At 46.1% G+C, this 23,572-nt stretch overlaps 1 protein-coding gene across 1 annotated transcript in view; it reads left to right on the top strand.

The window, feature by feature from the left end:
- The first annotated feature begins 10,346 nt into the window (after window positions 1-10,346).
- Window positions 10,347-23,572, top strand: part of LOC6598088 (laminin subunit alpha-1) — a 71,646-nt gene continuing 58,420 nt past the window's right edge. Inside the window, exon 1 of the mRNA XM_026987463.1 lies at window positions 10,347-10,788. Coding sequence (XP_026843264.1) covers window positions 10,347-10,788 — 442 coding nt within the window. The remainder of the gene's footprint in view (window positions 10,789-23,572) is intronic.

Below are 23,572 nucleotides of genomic sequence, written 5' to 3'. Positions count from 1 at the left end.
ACGCCCCAAAATATTACGGTTCAGACTGCAGCTACTGCCTCTTCATACCCGACCCGACACACGATATGATCTGGTGTTTAATCAGAAAAGTAAAGAAAATAAAGTCTGCCCAACGGGAGAGCAGGTGGGAGGGGGAGGTGTGTGTGGTACGAGGATACGGGATCCCCTGCGAAGAAGACTGGAATGTTATCAGAGGCGAGGGATCAGCGGCCAGTGTTCAGCAGCCACTGCAAAAGCAATTACATGCCACATACGAGTACTCGTCCATATGAGTGTGCACTACACCAGTTTAGCCAGCTTCTGCCCGCATTACACCTGACAATGGTGCACGCTGCACACACATACACACACCCCCTCCGATTCCCCACCTGTTGTGTCTCAGCTTACCTTGAACTTCTGCCACTTCTGTTCCGCGGCAGACTGCCACAGCGACTGCTTCTGTTTCGACCAGCTCAGCGCCGCATGCAAATCGTTTGGTTAATAGGCGATAATGTACGAGTATTTTGTGATAATTTACGGCTTACATTTCGCTGCTACAAATGCTGTCCCCGGGTCCCCAATCATAAATAATCACATTGCTGCAGCTATATCGAATATATTTAACGATTTTGTAATGGTTCACTTTATAGCCAGGTGAGGTGTTATTTTTTCTTGTGATACGTGAGTTGCCTATGAATATGTCACATAGTGCGGACTACAGTACCAATATTTCTGGAGAGCTATTCCATTTATTCCAGCTATTCCAGCCACCTTGAAGTAAATATTTACTTTTCCAAATATATCCTCTGTCCACTTAAAGTGAAAAGAAGTTTGTTTCAAATATCGGTCCTTAGTGACAGATCTCGTTTATAACCCATTTGTGCTGGACTTTGTTGGTATTCATAGAAAGGAATTTCGTGGTTCTATCGCATCTACTGCTATCTCTCCCCCAACTATAAATGATCTCTCAATTACTATTTGCATCTCTCGCTGTCTTCCCATCGAACTGCAGACTCAGATATCCGAGCCGTGCAAAAGCGAGAAATGGGGAAAAGTTGATGTTAACCCATTTATGACCCTGTTTCTTTATTGGTGTGTCTAACAATGGCAATTAATGGAGATGCAATGCATCGAGCACCATTTTCTATGGCATACCGAACACACTAGCACACAGCACAGAGCAAACTCAGAACCGAGCAGAGAACAGACAACTTTATTAGCTTAATTAAAACTCTTCAAAGGTTCATCAAAGCCTAGGGGGCATAACCGAACCAAACTGAACGGCGGTCCATTGGTTGCGCTTCTCTTGGAAAGAAAAATGCGTTGAATGCCGGCAATTTAGCAAGTTTACAGCTCTCCCGCTCTCCGGTCAGACCTTGCAGCAAATAATGGAAGCCAATCCCCAATCCCCAAGCACAAAGCGACCAGCACCCCAGTCCCAGTCCCAGTCCCAGTGCCAGTACCAATCCAGTCCCGACTCCCCAGTTGAATGACGTTTTACTTGATTGCAGTTAATTTTTTTCTCTCTTTCTCAGCTGTCTGCTGTCCCTGGTCCCGGGTCCCTGGTCCGAATGCAAATTCCCCATTTCTAGGCTCCCTTCCAAGTGGCTTTGCGGTCGGTCTTGTGGCGCTGAAGCATCTCAAATCCAATTGAAGCCACAAACTTTTGATTGTTTGTCCCTGGCTGTGGATTAGAGGCATCTTGGTGGAGATCTGAGAGACTGTGAGGGAAGTCGTAATAAAAAGAATTAAGTTGTAAAAGGTTGGCAAAAACGTGTTGAAAGATCGGGTTAGGTCTAAACGAATTCCTTGACTTGCTACAATTTGCATTTGTCTCTGTGGGTTGTTGAAATTTTATCGACCATTAATGGGGGTTTTGTTTAATTCTTGTTTATGGAATTTTTAAAGTTTGTATCTGAATCTGTGATCTGTTGCTACGTCTCTTTATAATCGGAGTAAATTAAGGAAAATATTGAACTATATAGTGTTCTTTTTAATGGTATCCCAGTCTTCTACAACAAACGAATAATCCCCTTCTGTAGGGCAATGGGAAATGTAAGTTTCATGACTCTTTGATTGTGGCCTCCTCCACCGTTCACCGTTGAACTGTTGACCTCTATAGTCCCACAAAGTTGCCCACGAAGTCGTCATTCGAATGACGTCGATGCTGACGATGCTGACGATGCGGTTGATGATGACTTGTGTTTGATTTGGACAGTCCCAATCGCCTTCCTCGGGCAGGCCTGTGGATTGAAACATTTCGCCAATTGCCAGGGGCAAAGGTTGCAGGAAAGGTCAGTCAGTCGAATGAAGGGAGTATGAAAACTGCTCGCTAATAAGCCAGCCAGCCAGCCAGTCTCTTAGTCACTTAGCCATTTACTAGGCCAATTAGATGGAGTGACAGCTTCCGCGGAGAGGAGCCATCCCGTTCTCTGGGACCATGACAAAAGGAAAACTTGTTCTTTCCGACAATCTGAATATCAATTACACAATGTGGGGGCTGGGGGCTGGGGGCTGGTTCAAATGAATATCGCATCGGGGAGCAAGTGGGCCTACTCGCTTATCTAATAGAGTCATAAAATGTGTCGTGAGTGACTTTTTCAGCGCTTTTTCACAGATTTACTAATAATGCCAAAGGGGAAAAATAAAAACTTGGGAGCCATTTATGGACGACAGCATTTTTGTGGCAATTAACAGCGTCAGTTTGGTGCACAATTAAACGAAACTGTCAACAATTTATCTTCAACGACGTGACTTCCCAGGAAGACTTTTGCGCCTCCTTAACGGGGCCTAGACGCGGTGGCAATGAGTCTCTCCGACTGGCATGGAGGTGGACTGCATCTGCAACTGGAACTGCCACTGCCACTGTCACTGCCACTGAAAAGTAAAAGGGTCTCGTCTCTCTTCTCTCTAATTGGCACCAAATAAGGGGCCAGGAGCTGGAGCATGGAACTAAATGTCGGCTCAAGGCTGAAGGAATTTCCCTTGTCCATATGAGTTATGTCAAAATGTGACAAAATGCGTGTAGTTGTGGCCTTTCTCCTTTCCCGATAAATCCGCAGCACATTCCGACGAGTCCGGCGCACTGATCACCATTTAAGGTGTTCATTAGTCGCAGGTCGCGCTCTAGAAGGGACCCAGAGGCCTAAAATGGTTATAAAATCTCATCAGCTGAAGATCACAAGGCAAAGATCATCATTATCTTCGCCATCGGGATCATCACGATCATCACGGGCCCAATGATGAACGCATTGATAATGTCTGCGTGTGGAGCATTGACCATCCATCCATCGATCGATCGATCGATCGATCGATCGATCGCTCAGAGGCCAATCAACTGCATCTGTATGTATGGTTCTTTGTCTCCTTCTCTTTTTGTTGTCGCTTTCCGTGGGCATAACTGTAACTTTTTGTGTACCCTTAAATGCCAAAAGTGGCCTGGCCCGAAACTTGTCCAGTTTTGGTAACGAAAATGAAGCGATTTTCGCGTACCATTTACATTTCGAGTTGAATTTCGATTATTGTCTCTCGATCGGGTACTCCAGGAGGTGTTATGCCCAAAAAGAAATCCGATAACAGACAAGCCAGACTTTCACTTGTCTGGCAGTTGACATGAGGGCAGGGACGGCCAAAGGAGCAACCAGAGCTGCCGGTATCTGCTACTCTCGTACTCTGGAATTAAGTGATTTGTTTGGAATTAAAGATACATTTCCAAAGATAAATTGATTGCCTAAGGTCCAAGCGAAACAGAGAAATTAATGATCTTTCGGTAGCCAAAAGGAGGGAGATATCCATGCGTTGGTGTAGGAGTTGCACACTCGAGTTGCAACTTGCAAGTGGCGTCTGGTTAATCAAAATATTTAAAACAGCTTCCCTTGGGGCACAAGACTGGACTTTGTATAAACAAGTCGGGGGCTATAAATAGCTGGCAATGGCAAAGGCAGAGGCAAGGCAAGGCACAGGCAAAGGATGAGCCGCGGCGTCCAGCTGGCTTCATCAATTATGAGAGGAGAAGAAACTCGAATGGGGTCTACTGCACCCCTCTCTCTCTCTCCTGACAATTTCATAATATTGCATTAAGCAATATGCAACTTAACGAATGCGCTTAATCATTGCATGTGGGGGGAGAACCCTGGGTAGCGGGAGGGAGAGGCCGATGGTGGGGGAGGGCGTTGGAATGGCTTTGTAATTGCGCATGCGCGACATGCCCCAAGCGGCGACAACAACGAGATGGCGGCCCCTTTATATCTGACTCGAGCGCACATTATTCGTATTGATAATGCCTTTTACGCGAGCTGCATTGATTGGCCTCGAATCACAGCTCCCCCAGACACATCTCCACATGGCCCCCATCTCGGACCCAGCTCTTTGGGTGACCTACTAAACGCAGAAAGGTTGCCCGCTCTCGTCACGCAACGTCGAACAGTTCTGGGCGTGATCTGGCATTTCCCTTTCGTTGGACGGAGTGGAACCGAGGCAAGCAGGAAAGTATATGTTGGCTCCAAAGAAATACGAGCATACATATATATTTCTGGAATTAATAGCCGTGCTAGACTGCGCTAATCTCTGTGTTTAGCGGGAAGATTAGCTGAACCAATGAAATCATGGGGATCCCATAATTGAATTTTAATGAAATGAAATTAGAAATAAATTTCTGTACGATGTGAAAAAGGATAAGAGGAACTCGAAGTGAATTTTATTATCTGTGTTCTCTTTCATAATAAGCATTTCAGTAATAGAATATTCCATCACTCGTTGGGTCCGCTAGAACCCTTCTCAATATGCATGTTCCACCATCAAATCTCCGACTTCAGCCACTTGTAGCCCCGCCACATGACTATGCATACCAAACATCTCTTACGATCTTGTAGTCCCATAAAAACGCATAACGAAACTCCTTCGATCCAGTGTATTATGCGCAGACGCAACCTGCCCCAAAACTTCTTCTCAGAAATTCCTTTGAAATGACAAAATTATGCCAACCGAATTCCTAATCAACTGAGGGATCAACTGAAGATGCAGCCCAATAGAAACAACTTTTTAGGCAACCACTCGAGTCGTCAGGCTCTTGAAAAACCAAAAACCTCGACCACCCTGTGAGAGGAAAATGTATTTACTAATTTTTCACTGCCTCCACAACAAGAAGATGTTAACGCCTCTTTTTACCCAGCCGAAAAAGGGTTCAGTTCATCTAAAGTTTATGACCTTTTAAGTGTCATGCAGCGCATTTGGATATTGACACTTGGCTCGGTGCGGTTCTGTTTGGTGCGGCGGGGAGTGGAAGTGGATGGATGTTGGGGTATGTAGCCACCAGCTGTGCCCCTGAGCGGCGCTTTGAATGGAGCTACTAATTAGAGAATTTTATGGGAAATTAATTTGACTGCGCCACTTGAAAAATGTTGTAAAATTAAGTTATAATTGTGGGTTCGTTTTCTGGTTTCCAGGTGTTTTCGGGAAACCATGGACAGAGCGGGCAGAAGGTCTACAATCGGAAAATCAGAGCCAGGGGCGTCACTCAAGGTAATTTAATTAGGCAATCCAATTCCAAGTGGAAAAACCTATCTTCAGGTGGGAAATTTCAATATGGATAAGTGAAGCAAACGTATTCGATATCTGAAAGCACACATTCATTTCATTTCAAATAACATTTAGATCTTTATTCTTTATGAAACTGCCACAAACGTGTGATTTTATGACTAATAGATGCATCATCCTCGAAGCAAAAAGTATTCACCCACTCAAAGGATCTGTTCCCACGCTGTAACCATTAATTTTCATGGTAAATCCACCAAAAATACTGCCAGGCATTTCCATTTAACAACACTAGCTTATGGTCTTGATCGTACTTGACTTGCCTTGTTAGCACTTGGACAACACTTCACCCACGAGACCGATACTGGGACCGAAACTCGTCGGCAATTTACATAACAAGACCAGTTCCCAAGGCAGTCCCAGGCAGGCAGGCAGACAGACACATATTTTGGGGAGGAGGAGGAAAGACAATCAGTGGCGCTCTACAAAACTCCCGAAGCCTGTCAACGCATAATCCATCAAAAACATGAACAATCCGAGGGACATGTGAGAGTTAACAAACGGGGAACAGTGTGGTGGCAACTACTAGAAACAAACATTAGGAGGGGGCTGGGGCTGGGATGGGAGAAGACCCCCTGGGCCCCCTGGGCGATCGAAATCAATTTGGCGCTTTACCACACGAACATGCCCCACACATGACACGCCCACCCGTCCGTCTGCGCGTCTGTACGGCCGTGCGTCCGCCTGTTCGTCTGTCTATCTCCACTCGGAGTCGCACAAATGCCCCACAGGAATAGCTCGAACCAGGCCTAGTCGAGGCGGAAAAGCCACAGCTACAGCTACTGCCAAAGCCAGAGCCAGCGACAGAGCCCAGTCCGATTGAGAGTCAGAGACAGAGCAAGCACCTAGCTCTAATTGGGCATAATTTAAATTCCGCTCGTGAGCGCCATGAATTGTATTTAACGTTTTGGCGCTTCCCCAACTTGGACTGCGACTCTCTTCGGGCTTTTGGCATTGGCGGTAAATTTCATTTGATTTTATTTGGTTTTCCACAGTGTGGCTATTGGCTACTGGCTACTGGCTACTGGCGCAAGGAGCAGAGATCGCAGACGATGATCCTCATGAATACTTCCTTATTTGTTTCCAGCTCTTTCTGGCCTGGCCGGGCCCAGCCTGGCTCAATGTGTGTTTGTTTTCAGCTCTCTGCTTAATTGGTTTTGCGCCTCGAGCTGCCCGAGTCACACAGAAATAGAAAAGGAAACAGAAACAGCAACAGCAACAGGAAAGATATAGAGAGAACGATTGGGATAAAGTTTCGATGCCTTAGTTTTGATTAGGAGGCGGCTATTAGAAAATTGAATATATGTATGTACAAATGTGTGTGGGCTTGGTTCTGTTTTAGCAGTGTGTGAAAGGTTGGGGAATGCGATTTGTATCCAGTGAATGGTATGCCGGCAACCGGCAGCAACGGGTAATGGTCGTGCAGCTCTCAGTGGGTCGTGTGGCGAATGGATGGGTGGGTCATCCATTGAAAAACAATTACTCGGTAATATCCCTGGTAATTGTAGTTTTCACGGTATTCGACATTTTCCCTAGAAAGAGTTAAACTGCAGCCAAATGAATTAACTAATAATGAGAATTAAAATAAATATATAACAGATGTACGTTAGCAGGCAGAGTAGAACAGATTTTGTGATGTGAAGGGCAAGGATGTTATTAATTCGCTAAGCTCTCATTTCATTTTCAATTATCATTCAAGGTAATGTGATTTTGTGGTGATTTTGCATTCAAGGTAACCCATTCGAGAAGGAGGATCAAGAAAACCAGTCCTCCCTGGGTTAAACAGATTGTTTTTCAATCTCTCTAATGACATTCCAATACTTAAAGACCAATTTCAGTGGAACTGACGGCAGGAAGTCCTGTTCCACTTTTCAATGACGCATTCTTAGCCTAAGACATCCCTTTCATTCCTTCCATTGGCATCCCAAGGCCAAAAGTGTCCTCTCACCGTCTCTTTCGGTGGCTTCGTTCCCGCCTCTCTTCCTGTTGCGCACTTGCGCCAAACAATTTGTAAGCCATCATTTCAATTAAGATGCATAAATCACGCCGAAATCAGCAGCCTCATCCACGGCAACAGCTTCAGCAACGGCAACAGCAACATCATCATCCCCGTCATGGACATGGTTATCCTCTGCGTACACATCGTTATCCTCAAGTACGTCGGGCACTTAAACCAGCGCTGGGCATGCGCAGTGCGCACAGCCTCCAGAAACCCGTACACACTGAGAGGAGAGACCTTTTTCGTTCTCTCCAATCGCGTTCGAGCTCGTTTCATGTTGATGCCGCCTTGGGTTTGGTTCTCGTTTTTGGTAAACGAACCAATTTAAACGGCGCAACGACAATGGATAAGTGCGGGAGGGAGGAGGTGGAGTGGGCGCAGGTTAGTTCAATCCTTGTCATGGGATGGATGCCAAGGGATTGGGCTTGCCGATGCCGATCCCAATCCCCGGCAATTGCAGCTCTTTTAGCGGGCTCGTGAAACTGCTGTTTCACGCTTCGACAAATGCCCTTTGTGCCGAAGTGCAGCAGCAGCGGCAGCGGCAACAACAAATTGCATCAGATACAAAAGGGCCTCTGCTCTGCTCTGCTCCGCTTTGCTCCGCTCCGCTCTGCTCACTTGCAGATAGTCGTACGTTCGACATCGGATGGAACGCAAACTTATTAGGAGCAACGAGGTATTTATGTAAGTGCCACACGATTGGGCTGCAAATAGCCGCGGGCAACATGAAACGTGCGCCACCGTAAAACGGCGAAGGATGAGCTCTCGCATGAGTGCAGCCGGCATTTGTATCTTTCAGATACGAGAGCGTTCGAGCCGGCGTTAAGTACCACAATTCGATGCGCACCTTCAGGGCCTGGCTCTTCACCTGCTGCTTCGCCGAGGGAAACAACAAAATCACCGCAAGGATAATCATAAATGGCCGTAGGACATTTAGAGTCGACGGAGCAGAAGAAGCAGCAGCAGGCCGTTCAGACCCTCAACCTCCGCCAAACTGTCAAATCGAATTGCCTGACAAACAATACATTGTACAAGAAGTGACGAAGGCAGGGAAAGAAAACAAGGAGCCGACAACAAAGACAAGGGCTTCAAGGACCACAAATATTTTCTTTAACGCACCGGGAGTTTCCCCACGGTTGAGTGCCGGATTTGTTCCCTAGTTAGCCGATACCCCGGGTAAATTCAAGCGAATTGGTCATCGTTTCTCGAAGAAACAGGTAAACATTGAAAGACCAGAACTAAAGAGAACTGGCACTGACCAAAGAGAGTGTGCCGACATCGAAAGAGAACGAAACTATCGATGGATCGTAAGTCAGTTTAGAATGTTTCTGGCTGAAAAAGCAGGCATTGAAAAAACAAAGAATCTTAAAATAAGAGAGAGATTTATTTAAATCATTTTGGTAACGTATTCCAATGGAATTGAAAAACTTTCTTATTATCATAAGGTGTTTCTAGTATAACATAATACTTTTACCATAACAATCCATTAAGTATATTCTTATCCTGAGCTGTTGCGTTGTATTGATTGGACTGTCTACATGAACAGAAAGGCATCCGTAGCACTTGTATACTTACTTTGGATTTCCAAGGTATCTGTTTCCTTTTTCAGTTAACAGAATATCACAATATAACACTTCAACGGAAAGATCAATGAAATTCCCAATTATGATCAGAAGTGTAAGATTTCTCAACACCTGTTGGTCTGTGCGATAGTATTTTTCTAAGCAATAACTAAAGTAACCAATCACAGAAATAGAGCTAAAAGTCCTCTGCGATCGTGCAATAAAGTGGCAAAGGACTATCAATATAATCAGCATTTACCTACTCCGTGGTATGCCCATACGTCGTCGTCTGTTTCGTCGGCTTTTCTCCAGTCTCCAGTCTCCAGTACAGTTCGTTTTGAGTGCAACTTCCCGAATGGGATCGTGTCGACACACACACACACTCGCGCAGAGACGAGCGACCGCTCGTTTCGTTCGGCCCGAAGTGCAAGCGTTCGAATGAACGAACGGCACCAGTTCGCATTTCGAATTTGACGGTCGTTTGCGTAGGACGGAGAGACACGCGCCGCCTATGGTTCCGTTCCGTTCCGGTTGTGATGGGTGAATTCTAGATGATAGTGCCTTCGAGAAGTGCTGTAGTGCTGTAGTGCGATAAATGAGAGTGCAATAAAGTTAAATGGAAATTAAGCGATAAGCCACTGCAAATAATCATAAAGTAATGAATGCAAAAGCAATTTATGCAATTGCCGAGGGCCTGCAACAAGATCGAAAGTGCTGCTGCTGCTTCTGCTTCTGCTTCTGCTGTTGAGTTTCGTCTCGTTTCGGTTCTTTCCGCCGCACATCGAGGAGGATACCGAAATAGCTGCAGAAGAAATTTGTGCCTGTCGCCGAGCGGGAAAGTGTAAATGTGTCTGAAGCCAAAATAAAATTAAATAGCGCAAAAATGTTCGAGTAGAGAAGTTGCAGCAAAATAAAAGTGAGAAATTCGCAAGAGCAAATGTGCAAGAAATGTGCAAATCGAAATAAAAAATTCAAGCGGAAATCGTAAATGAGCTGCAAGCAAATAATACAGCAAAAAAAAACTACAATCTGTGTGGTGCATACGAGTATTAATCAGATTATGAATGAAAATATCAAGCAATGTGAAGCTTGAGGCTGAATAGGCTTTCTGTGGCAGAAGGAAAAAATCTAATAATTGAAAATAGTTCCAAGTTCCAAGTTCAAAGTCGAAAGTGGGAAATGTGTTGCTAGTTAGTGCCTTCAAAATATTTAACATGCAAATCAGACAGCTACTCATCCGGGGGTACCTGGGCCTGGTCCTGCTCCTGGTCCTGTTTGCCATCGACTGCCAGGCCAAGCGTAAGGGCAAGCGATTACACGGCCTGTCCCCAGCCCAAATGCTCAAGGAATACGACCTGCCAGCTCTCAACGATAGCTCCCAGGAGCTGTCGCAGAGCATTGTCTCCTGGACAGGAGCGCGCATCCAGCAGAAGAGCCAGAAGAAGCAATCGACGCAGTCGACGCAATCAATGCGGCGGCGGAAAACCAAGAGTGGCCTCCTCATAGAAAGTAACATTTCGGAGGAGGAGTCAACTTCAACGGTGACTTCATCATCCCCATACTCGTCGGAGTCCCTCGCCAAGAAAAAATCATCGCAGCGTCGCCGCAACGGGCGATTGCAGAGACCAGGGGGAACCGGCAGGCCGAATGCCAATGGTAAGTGCCTATAACTATGGTCAAGTCTTCTAAATATGGTTCTCTGATCGATTTGCTCGAGTTGCTCGCGTTTGGCTTCCTGGTCTCCGGTCTCCGATCTCCGATCTCTGATCTGGTCGTGTGCAGCGTGTCTCAGCTCCATATTTGGTCGCTCAAGTTGAAAGAACTTTCATGTGAAAGTTGTGACAGGAGGAAGAGATTCTTTAATTTTTTGCTTTTTGTCTTTCTTTATATTTTTTTGTAATTCTATACGTTATTACGTGAGAGGTCCAGTTATGGTCCAGCAATGTCGTAGTTGTCGTCGTCGTCGTCGTCGTCGTCGTCGCCTTGGTCTTGGCTTGTTAGCTGCCCCGGCCCTGTGTTGCCTTTGCCGTTGCCTATGCTGTCCGCAGCAGCTCCATGGAATGGAGGAGCTTTTCTTTGTGTTATGTGAACTTTGCCTATTAGGCGGAATATGAAATGCTCGCTCTGGCCTGGCCTGGCCTGGCCAACAACTGGAGGGAGACTGATCGATCTCTGGCTTTGGCACTGTGAACTCTGTAACCGTTTGAGGGGAATATGAAACAGTCGTGGTCTAAGGAAGACGTTTCGTAGAGTTTTTTCTCCTGCTCATCTTTGGATTGGATCACCGCAAGCTAACCCAGTGCCCCATCCCATTAAAGCGGTTCAAAATCCAAACAGATTCAGACAGCAGTCAAAACAATTTACAGTCTTACCTCCGTACAACAATTGGTACGGCAATTGAATCGAACAACATGGTAATTCCAGGCATGGAACAAAAGCGATCCGCAAAGATGAATAGAGGAACACTCTAGAAACACACGAGTACATGTACAAAATGTGTACTCTGACGTTTAGATGTTCTATGCAGCCCTTGGAGAATGTCTGAGAGACGGGCCTGTGCGGGTTTGAGCACTTCCAGCCAGCACACATGACCCCGTGCTGCAGGAGGGAGGAGTGAAAGAACAGATTGAGGACAACAATAGCGCCAGGGACCACAGTTGTTGTCGCCGTAATTGTGGTCGGGAGTCTGAGAGGCAACGGCAGCAGCAACAATGGACAATTGTTAGGTAGGTCGTCTCTAGAGTCTCTAGAGAGGATAATTGATGGAGGCATGCGTATCGCATTCGGGAAAGCCTCACGCGCTAATAGGAACATATGTTTTCGGGCCCCTCTCTGCCGGAGCGGCGGTGGGAGGGATCATCGACCATAACCCACACACATGGCATGGCCAGAAAGGAAAAAGGGTTTATTAAAATATCTTCTCTTCCCGACGAATGCCATTAAATGGTTATAAAACCTAAGTGGCTTATCGTGTCTGCGGCGGAAAACTTTTGTCATAAAAATTTGTTTTGGAAACCGAAAATTTGCTCTGGCTTGAATGCTGGTATTCTTACCAATAAAAGTAGGGAGCTTCCAGGTTGCGTGTCGAAATATTTGGAGAAATTTCATTGTTGGGTTATTATGATAATCGCTCCTCAATGCCAGAGTGTGGCTAATACCGACGTGGCCGATGATTAGCCCAGAAAGATAAGAGCTAATATTATGTGAGAAAGAGTTGAAGAACTCAAAGCACATCAGAATGGTCTTCTCAGGCATTCCAAAGTCCACGCAGCTACAAACTCAGGTATTACACATTCACATTCCCACAAGCTCACTCAACTCCTGGAAAAGTGTTTATCAAGTGGCTAAAACCGCCACATCGGGGCAACTTTTTAGTGAGTGATCAATTCCGATTGATTTCCGATTCGATAATGATTGCAAATCAATTCCAAATCATTAAATGGTAAGTCGATTCAATGGTACACTTTTCAACGTTTAAGCCTTGAAGACATGAATGCGAATCGATAGAGCAAATTATTGACGATTATTTCGAGCTGCGATGAAACGCAGTTATAACGCCCAAACGAGACTACTTATTGGCATTAATTGATTGATTGATTGGCTTGGCCCGCTCCGCTTCGGTCCGTTCCGTACCGTTTCGCTTGGAGTTGGATTAGAGAAAACGAAAGTTTCCCCATGGCGAAATGGGTCGCCACAGATACGGATACTCGAACAACCAATTCAGAGATACAAAAGATGCGAGCGACGATTGACCCACGCTGCATTTCCGCCCTGCTCCGAACAGTTCGGGTGTTGTGCTGTCCATTAAGCCATGCCAATCAGGCACACAGATGGATACCGCAGACACACACTTTATCAGCTCATTAAGCATCTTGTGGATACATTCTTTACACTGGCAGCCATAAGTCATGGCCATACATAGGTATGTATGTATGTATGTACATATGGCCAGCGGCTGTTTGCTGTTCGCTGCCGTTTGTAGAGTGTTTGGGAAGAGTGCACTCTTCATTGATTTTCCCTCAGCTCGCTTCGCTTCGCATTGCCTTGTTTCTGTTTGTTTCTTGTTAACTGCATTACACAATGAATGCCCAACGCCAGAGCCAGAGCCAGAGCCAGAGCGACTGCTGCTTCTGGAAACTTAGATTTGTGGGAAAAATGTTCGGCGGTACAGTCCGTCCCCCTGCTGACTGACCCCTGCTTGTCATTCAGCTTTATTTGCTTTTAATGTTTTATTGACATGTGAAGTTCGTAAAAGTTGAGTGAACTCTGGTCTTTATGGTCGCTTTTCTATTGCCATCGAAAATGCCGCTTCGGCCAGTGCGTGAAAAGCAAAAGTTTTGAACTTGAAGAGGCTTCCCATAAGCCGAATCGATGGGAAAAGATAAATCGTGTATTTATGATGGAACTAATGGAAATGATGTGCCAAGACGGGAGAATTTTTCATTGAATTGCGGCTGCATTTGACTATGATCTACCGCTCATATACGCGTATCGTTCCCTTTGTAACTCGGACTTGTTTATCGCTTATAAATCTCTCATCTCTCACCTGAATACCACCTGAGTACTCCCCTGCCTGCCCAGGCCCAGGCCCAGACCCAGACCCTAGCCCTTTGTTGTGATAATTTATTTAAATGCACTTTATAGATCTGTCGAGTGAGCAACACCTGGCGGCCTGGTTCCCCCTGCACGCCCCAGCGGAAGTGCACATGATGGATGCAGAAGACAGCTGGCAAGCAAAATAAACGCCACACTGAAAGAAACTCGCTCCATATCCCAGTGTCCATCCAGAGTCCTCGGAAAACATATCAAAGCTTGCCCAGTACAAAAGGAAGGATTCGGCTGATGGGAAAACAATTGCCGAACTCATTAAAATACAAACAATAGGCCCTGCTGTTGGATTGGTGGATTGTTCTTGTTCCTTGGGTAACTCGATATCGAAACTTAATACATCTCTGGGCTGAAACGGTTCTGACAAAGCCTTTTGAAGTCCCTCTGTAAATCAAGCACTCCCGCCGCCACATAAAACTAGAGTTGAGGAGCATTAAAATATTTTTATAGACCACACAACCGAACAGAATAGAAACCGAATGGAACAGAACAAAACTAAGGCCAAGAAGCACAAAACTCCACATGTACTCGTAAATATCCAAAACAAAATACCAACGGGGGGAGTGGCTGGAGTTCGTTTATAAACAAACAGTTCTGCGCTGTGGGCTAAACAATAGCGACTTTAACACCAACTTCGGCTGACCAACAGACGCCACAAATGATCTGTGGAAATTCCTCAACATCACCATCAACAGCAGCAACAGGCGAAACAAAATGAATCGGAGTTTACACAAATGAGAACGTTTCCCTTTCCCCGGTTTATGCTTAATTGCGGGACCGAGATTTTTGATGGTGGCCCATCTAACCGATGGGATACCAGGTCTCCCAGAAGGGATTGGACTTACTTTGAAGTGACCCCAACTCTCCAGCTGTCCAGCTGTCCGGCTGGTGCCTGGGTCTCTGGGTCCCTGGCTCCCTGGTCCGTCCGTCCACGTGTGTTTTGTGTTTGCATTGGCTATAAATTAATGTTATAGACCAAGTTTTGATAAGGCATTGACGCCGTCTGCTCGGCGGCGACGACAACCGCCAGAGCAACAACAACCACGATGACGGCCACCGGAACATTTAACGGGTCAGCTGTGGTTGTTGATGTGCAGTCAGAGTCGCAGTCAGTCGTTGGTGGGTTAAGCGTGCGGGTAAAGTTGGGGGGCATGCCACAACGGACGAACGGACGAACGGACGGACGGGACGGGCCGGCCCGGGCCCAGAGAGTGTATAACAAATTCGAAGCTCGTTAGTGCAGACACTTGAGATAAGAGATGGGAGAGCGAATAAATTGTTTCTAGTCTCCGGATTGTTTTCTTCCCAAGAAGTGGGTCACCATTTGGTGAAGAAGCTATTGTGCATGGAACAGCTGCCTTTGGTGGAGTTGATGCTATGGAAAGGTGCCCCTTTCGATGGAGATACTAATTGAATCAAAGCTGAATGAAAGGTTCATAAAAATGGGCCATGGGAATAGCAGATGATCTACTACACCAATATAAGAAGATTTATTAAACAAGTACTCCCTAATTATTGTAGGATAATCAGATTTGTGGGATTCGTCGCACGTGCTGGGCTTCCACAAACGAGGTACATATGATCCCTAGTCTATACCGATCATCGATACCGATACTGAGAGTCGGGCTGGAGGAGCTGGAAATCGTTCGAATCGAGCCGATGTTGCATCATCTGTAATACGTATAAAACTACGAAGTATTCTAGACACCTTGTACCCCATTTGAAACCAATAATAAATGATATAAGGACTACATTCCTACATATGTACATATATATTATTTTAATATTATTAATAGGAGATGGCAAAAAGGTTTATCCACAGATTTCACAAATGAATTTTCATGAATTTCAAAGTGTATGAATAACTTCGATCAACATTCGATTTGATAGAAGACCGACAACTTCTTTGCGTTTATCATTCACAAATAAACTTCTCACGGCCTCCGTATCGTGTGGCAGCGTCGCCCAATCAAACAATACCAGTATATCCCCACATGATCAACAGGTTGAATGGAACACTTTCATGTTTCACTTTGTACGATGTCTCGTAGCCTCTGCCAAGAGCGGTCGGTCGTTGTCGTTATCAGGCTGTTTGTCTGATAAACGATCGTTGATCGAATGCCTCGACAACTGTCATTGAACTTCATTGATAAATGCCCAAGGGAAGCAGGTACAACTCCAGGTCTGATTCGGGGAGAGACCAAGATAGAACCCACTGCCGAAAAGTATCGACTTGCGATCCGAGTGATATACTAAACACATACAGTCCCTCCAGTTCAGTCCCATGGCTTGCCCAGTGTCGGATTACAGTTTCTACCTGTTGCGACCGTCGTGATAGTCAAGGAACACTCTGGTCGGACGTAATGGCCTTAAATCGTGGCAAATACATCAACATCAAGCCCCTGCGTGTCAACACAGCCAACTCCTACGCCTCCTATGCACTCATCCCATCTGTGGAAGATAGAACGCTTTAGTTTGCTTTTCTTGAAAGGGAAACTCATGATTTCCTTCGACGAACGGCGGAAAGCACTCGAAAGTCTTGTGTAAATATTATAGGCAGTCAATCGAGCAGGCTGTCAGGGCCGTGGACTAATAATTCTTTATGTTCGCGCCGAAAGAAGTTCTTCCGTTCATCCGTTCTTCCGAGCTGTGGGGTATTGAAAGCGATTCTCCCCAAACTAATCAAACTGATGAAAGATCAATAAAATAATAGCGGCCTGGTTGATCTTCCCGATCTTTTCCTACGAAATGTGGCACAGGATGTGGGAGCGATGGTGGTGATGCTGGAGCGGGAGTTTCGGCGTTCCTGGGAAACATACCATCCTATTGATACTCGTACTCCTCTGCTGAGATCAAGCCTGGTGATGAAAGTGCTTTGCTGATCAATCTCGTTGCTATATTACCGCACTGACTCATCCCTCGGACAGACGCAGACGACCTCCACAAGATTGCGTTGCAGCATCCTCCTTGTCACTGTCTGTGTATCTTTTACCCACTTACAAGGCGAGTACAAGTGCGCCGACAATCAGCGACAACTTTCCGCCAATCTATTTTGAATGTGGTAGACGACGAGCGAGTGAAGGCGCAACGGTGGCTCATCCATCAACAGACAATGCCCAGGGGCTGCTGGAATTAATAGTGGAGGACGGAGAGTCGGGGGGAGACTACTGGCAGGCAGACAAGCTGACAGATAGCTGCCGAAACGTGCCTCCGAACATGAGTCACGCATAGAGTGTGAAAATCCGGAGACCCCTCCCGACGATGCAGCTTGGCCCACAAGGGAAGGAATGGCATGCCCCCTGGAAATTGCGGTGCGGCAACGCCCACGCGGAGTTAGTGCAAAATGTTTTCAGGGGACATGAGTAATGGAAAAGTGCAGGATGAGTGCAACCTGGAAAATGGGTTTCCACAAATACACACACACACAGACACACATATAGTTTTGCCCATTAAAATGCCAAAATCAAGTTGGAGCCTGAAAAGTAATGAAACGACAAAACAAATTGTCTGCAGACACGCGCTGCCAACACGCTGAAAGCCGGTAGAACCGACAGCCGAAACCCGAATGCCGAAAGCCGTCCGGGAAAGCAGTGGAGCGCAGAAGATCAGGTTCAGCCCCTGGCTGGGGCTCTGGCTCTGGCTCTGGGTTCGGGTTCAGGTTCAAGTCTAGCTGTCGCCTGCCGTTGGCGGCCTGTCTCCTGGCTTACGGCCTGTCTCCTGACAGCTCTGGGCACCATCAGCAGCAGCCCCAGCATCTCCGCTGGCATCGATTGAAACATTTGGCACTCGTATTGCCATTGATTAGTGTTCTAAATAACGCAACTGTCGTGTATCGGCGGGGAATTGACACGGCGCATGCAAAGCGATCGCCAGATCAGGGTGATCAGGGATGGGATGGGGTCCGATTCGGGCGGGGGGCTTTTTGGGGATTGGGATCAGAGAGGCGACCGACTCGACTCGACACGACGCCTGACAAATTGCTTAATTAATACGACTCGAAGGCTATTTGTTGCTGGAACCAGTTATTGACATTTCTTTAATGAAAATTCGAGTTGCTCAGAAAATATTTCGATTTCGTTTTTGTAAAAATTACTCTTGACTGCTCTCTGTCCGGCTGTCATAATTATTTTGCGGTTTTTTTTGGGGTGTCCTAGAAATATATGCTATGTATGTTTTTATGACATGCTTGAATGTTCATTAGCGACTCAATCAAAATGATGCTAGGATTCCCATAAGTTCCATCAAGTTTTCGTATCGAACGTTCACTGAATCTTGGCCAGATGGGTATATGCCATTTTCCTGAGCAAAACTGCTGACTTTATAGCCAGTGTCTCGTAGGCTTAACAGTTAGGCCGCTCAATTTGGCTTGGAAATTTCTCAAGCATTTTCGCATTCAACTTAGGAGATAATTCCCCCACAGCTTGTTCAATAAAATCGTTAATTGCCACTCAAATGGACAACATTTCTGTGACGCGGACGCGACAGGATAAAGGCTTATCAAGTTGCAATAACAAAAACCAACAGCACCGGCAGAGGAGTGGGGCAAAACTGGTTGGACGGTCCGCTGTGCCGGAGACAGGGCGATAAAAATTTGTAGTCAAAAAGAGAGATACGAATCATCAACAGCGTCAGGCGACATGCGACGTAAACAAGCCAAATTAATGCAATTTCTTCTCAATGTATTGAACGTATTGCATACGTATTGTATGCACTGTAGTATGAACAATTAACCAACTCCTTGGTGGTGCTGGTGGCTTGGACAATTGGCCAAGTCAGTGGCCACTCGGCGGCGCCATCAAATGGTTCAAACGGCGCCTACAGCGCCTACAGATCGTGGCTTCGTCGGCGCCTTTTTACAACCAAAACTAACGCGCTTACGGACCATGTGCTAATTAAATAGTTTACAAGTCAACTCTGATTGCAGGAGGGTTGGCGATGGCGGTGGCGGTGGCGTTGGCGCTGGCACAGGCCCAGGCAAACGCCAGGATTTATGGCAGTCTGTCCGAAAGTCGAAAAGTTTCGGGGCGGGCCAATGGGTTTATAAACTTGTCTCCGACGTCTCTCTTGCGGGTAAATGATTTGTTTATAGCCGATCGCATATAGCGTGTGCCATTAATGGCTGCTGTTTCGGACTAACAGCAGTCCCAGAGGCAGTCCAAGAGGCAGTGGCAGTCGGAGATGGCCGAGCGACCCAGTTAATGTTGACTGAATCGCCGGTTAACTCGTTAAAAAGCCACAAAACACCGTACACACTCGTAAATGTAATGCTCTTATGGAGCAATTTTAGAATCGGTTAAGGAATACTAAAGATTGTCATGCATACAGCTTGGGATATGAGTGAGATCTCTTTTATTTCGATTGAAATTCAATTATTATATTCGATTTTCTTTTGGAATGCAGGTAACCCGCCAAGAGGCTCACATCTACGCAAGGTATTTGCATATCACACTAAAGCCGGAGATTATTATAATAATCTTGCGTCATCTTGCAGTCAGACTTATGTATGAGTATCATGTCTCGTTTCGTTTCGCTTCGTTTCGCTTCCTTTCTTGTGCACCCAAGAAATTCCTTAACTTCGATTCAATCTCCCTTAGTTTCCCTTTCTTTTTCTGGCTTTTCCTGTGACTGCCCATGCCACTGCGACTGTGACCCATCCGCAGACATAATCTCAGTCTGTCTAGACAGACCACAACGGCGACACAACTTGTCAGCCCCTGTCCGGACCTCGGGCCGGAGGAGATGACTCAGATTTTATAAATTTAATTATGACATTACTTATTATGCGACTCTCGCCTTGACTCCGGACTCGGGACCGGGACTCAAGTGAAGAAAAGGGGAATTCTCGAATGAGGTAGAGAAGAAGTGAGTAAAAACAATCCAGTAGAAGTCGAGTTATTAATTAAATCTGACAGCTTTTGACAAATTAACAGTGCACCGAAATCACTGAGAGGGATACCCCCCGCAACAGAAGTGTGGGCGACTCGTGGCTCTCTCTTCCAGAGGCTTAAGCGCGTTCTCCTGCGGATATCGAGTATCGCAAAGCTCACCCAAACCGAACCCACTCAGGTGAAACTAATGACTCCGATACGAGTATGAGATGGGATCTCAAAGACCCCAAAATGAGATCTCGTTTGCGCCTGCGCAGCATTCAGACCGGCGCAGCGCAGTGCAGTGTTGGTAAACACAAGACAAATGCATTTCGAGTGATTGGCAAACACTGCCAGGCCATTGAGCCATTCATTTGTCCCCCTTTCCATGCCCCGTGAAATGGCCGTATGGATATGGATAATGGCTGAATGCACATTTCGACGCCTTTTCGTGCACTTTAAGACTGCGAGATTGCAAGTGTCCGATAAGAGCTTTTGGCTCGTAAATCGTGATAATTATCGCAGTACAAGTGCCCCGAAGGTTGCACTGCCCCCCACTACCCCAACCTCATCACCAAATATCTTTAAGTTTTCGTGGCGCTTATTAAATTATTAAATGAACCGCTACACGAACAGATTTTGCTGGTGGCTTACACAATTCCGATGCGCGATTAGATAAAAGTCTCGTCAGCTTTGAAGCTCAGGCGAAACGAGTCGCCTAATTAGGCGCCCATAGCTTGTTAGATGGCGATGGGAAAAGGCACCAATTTGAAGGAGACGTCGTGTTCATTCGGGCATTAAGAACATTGTGACAAAATATTTTATTAGCTAGAGAGCAGGATGGGTCGCTAGGGCAAGAAATTGGCAAGAGAAGATCAACAGGCACACGGAGAGAACGTATGGATGTATCCCTAAACTAGAGATTAAGTGCTGTCGAAAAGATATCTATGTGGACTCTGCGGACGGGTCTACTCTTTCTTGAATGTCACACAATTAGAAATCAGATCAGAAACTAAAGCGACGAATTCCACACTTCACACACGCAAAATTTTCAGCAAACATTTCCTTTCCTTTCGCGACCAAAGTCTAAACCAAACATCCGCATGGAGGAAAGACTTTGAGAACTTTTCTTCGTCTGTGACTGCAGTGACAACTGCAGCAAAAGTTTTACGATTCCCGATGGATGGGCGGGTTCTGGAACGCAGCTGGGAGAGATGGGGGAGATGGCAGAGATGGGAGGGCGGGACTGGTCTGGGTACAGGTACTTGAAAAATTAATGTACCCGGTCGGTGTTGGCAGCCAAACGCTTGACTTGTCCTCGAGGCTCGGGAAAAATGCATAGACAAATGTCAAATATTTATTGAAAATAAACAAAACTGGCTAACAAATAAACAAACTGACAAACAAGACGACGATGACGACGACGACGACGACGACACGACAAAGATGGGCTTGCGGATGGGGAAGTCAACAGATTTCCAAGAAAAGAAATAAAATGAAGGAAAGAACAACATGGGCATCAAACTGACCAGAACTGAAGATGTTTGGTCATGCATCGGTGCGTCGCCGCTTTAAAAGCCGGGAAACAGTGGGAACCCGAACGGGCTGGGATCGGAGTTGCAGTTGCATCCAAGTGGATGGTCGGATGGATGGATGGATGGATGGATGCTAGACGGATGCTGCATAGTTTGGTTCTTGTTGGGTCTCGTCAGTGGGTGCTTCAAAAGCCGCTGACCGATGGTGAGAAGAACACATGCTCTGTCCACCACATCCACCACCACCAACAATCTCCTTCCAGCAAACCAACTCCGAGTTGTCTCCTCTCCACTGGGCTACCGGCATTTTCTGACGCGTTCAAGTGGCATCCAGTCCAGGTTCTGGGCTCCAGCTTCAGCTCCAGCTCCATGTTCGCTTGTCTGGGGCTCTTTTCTGTTCGAGTTGTGCTTTGGAAAAATATTTATCCATGCCCGGTCTGGGTCTGGGGCCCGTTGATCGCGATGAGGTCGATGATGATGATGATGATGATGATGATGATGATGATGTTCATCATGATGCCAAGCAATAACTACGGACTGGTCGATGTCGCTGTCGATGACTCTGTCTGTCGGGTTATGCAAGTAATGCTTGATTTGGTATTGAAGACTGGTAGCTGCCACTCGATTGTACTCACTGTGGATGCGAATGTTGTGCCGATGACTCACAAGAAGCATATCAAGTGGTGGGTGATGCACTGAACTCCACTTGGCCTGGACTCCAAGGGGAGCGTGTTGTGGCAAGTAGCATAATTTCAATCAATTTTGATCTGCGTTCACCTTCGGCTAAATGTAGCTGATTGATCCGAAACGGATTGCATGGTTTACACTATCGAATTTGTCTAAAAATGTCTAAAATAAAGCACCTATACCACATCCAAGCTGTTTCAGGTCATTCCTGATTAATTACGAACCATTAAAGGCACACGGGATTGAAGTAGAAGGAGTCTTTCGATCCGATTCAAATCCAGCTGCCGCCGCCAGCTAAAGAAGTTGAAAGCATTTCACTGTTTTCCAGCATTTCAGTCATATCTACACGGCGCAAAAGATACAGAAATATTTGACTATTTTTGGACAGACTGCTATGGATTTGGCTATCATCCTCCGACTGGTGCAACGTCCATAGTCCATAGTCCCCAGTCCACAGTCCAGCCGGCGGCTGTGCTTGTTTTCCTTGTGGCCAATTATGCCACATTGCAGGGGAATTACAGGGGTGCTGCGATTCTCTCTCCTTTCTCTCATTTCCATCTTCATGGCGGTGCTGCTTATTAAGTCGTTCGAATTGCGTTCCAACTTCAAAGATTGCACTGCAATCCAACGCCAATTGTGGGGCAGGGATAGACAGATGGACATACAGAGCAGACAAGCTGCTGTTAAGCTAGTAATCTTGAGTTGTTAGCACTGGGAATCGCATGGAATCGCATGGAAAGGAATGCTTCCTGTCAGAGCACAGTTCTCGTGTCCAATCAATTTTCCCCACTCTTTTGCATAACTAAATTGCGTTCAGTTCCAGTAGCCGAAAAGCAGCATATACGTACACACACTGGTATATCGTAAACTTTATAAAGAGGAGTCCAAAAAAGGCAAATCAAAATCAAAGTTCCCTCGCTCTGGGGCGACCTGACGAAAGCAAGCTGATGCAATTTGACAGCCGGTCCCGGCTACCGAAAAGGAGAATGAAGGACGGATGGATGGATGGAAGATGGATGGAAAAGTAATCAAAATTGTGGCCATAAATAGGCTTCACTGGAGACTGGGGACTGCCGAATGAGCTTGTGGCTGTTCCTGTGTCTGGGTGGTGCGAAGGTTTCGGCAAACGGCTCAATTACTTGCAAAAATGGGGACAAATGGGAGGGTAAAATTAATGGATTGTCTGCAGTGTAAACAGTAATCGAAAGCAATCAAAATTTAAGGACATCTCCCCAGATCAAATAACAGAGACTAAGTGCTGGGACAGTAGAGATTGAAGAGGAACACTTCGGTTAATGAGAGCAACCCTTCGGCATTCCAGCTTCAAAGTCATCAATAATTGACACAAATCACGCAAAAAAAACCCATAAGCCGAAAGCCGAAACAAAGTTGTATAACTTTCACTTCGAATGCGATCTCCGAAAACTAGGCTTGAAAGCCCCCAAAAACTGTTTATAAGCGATCCAAACAAATGCTTTTTGGCCGAAACAGACGGGAAAAGCCTGCCCTGGGCAAAGTTCAAGCATAAAGTGTTAAAAGCGTGAAAGAAAAACTTATCGACAGCTGTCAAAATCACCGCCCAACTCGAGAGGAAACCGCCAAATGGCATTTAAATGTTTTGACAAATGACAAATTTGCGGTAGCCAAAAAAAAAAAAAAAAAATAACTGCTGAGTGGACGCTGTGCTTGGAGTCGAGTGGAGAGGAGTGGAGTAGAGGCTGCGGGTTGCGGGCTGCGGGCTGG

This window comes from Drosophila persimilis, unplaced genomic scaffold, assembly GCF_003286085.1.
Source record: "Drosophila persimilis strain 14011-0111.01,24,50 unplaced genomic scaffold, DperRS2 tig00000124-arrow-pilon, whole genome shotgun sequence".
NCBI classification, from domain to species: Eukaryota; Metazoa; Arthropoda; class Insecta; order Diptera; family Drosophilidae; genus Drosophila; species Drosophila persimilis.
This window is presented reverse-complemented; position numbering and strand designations above follow the sequence as displayed.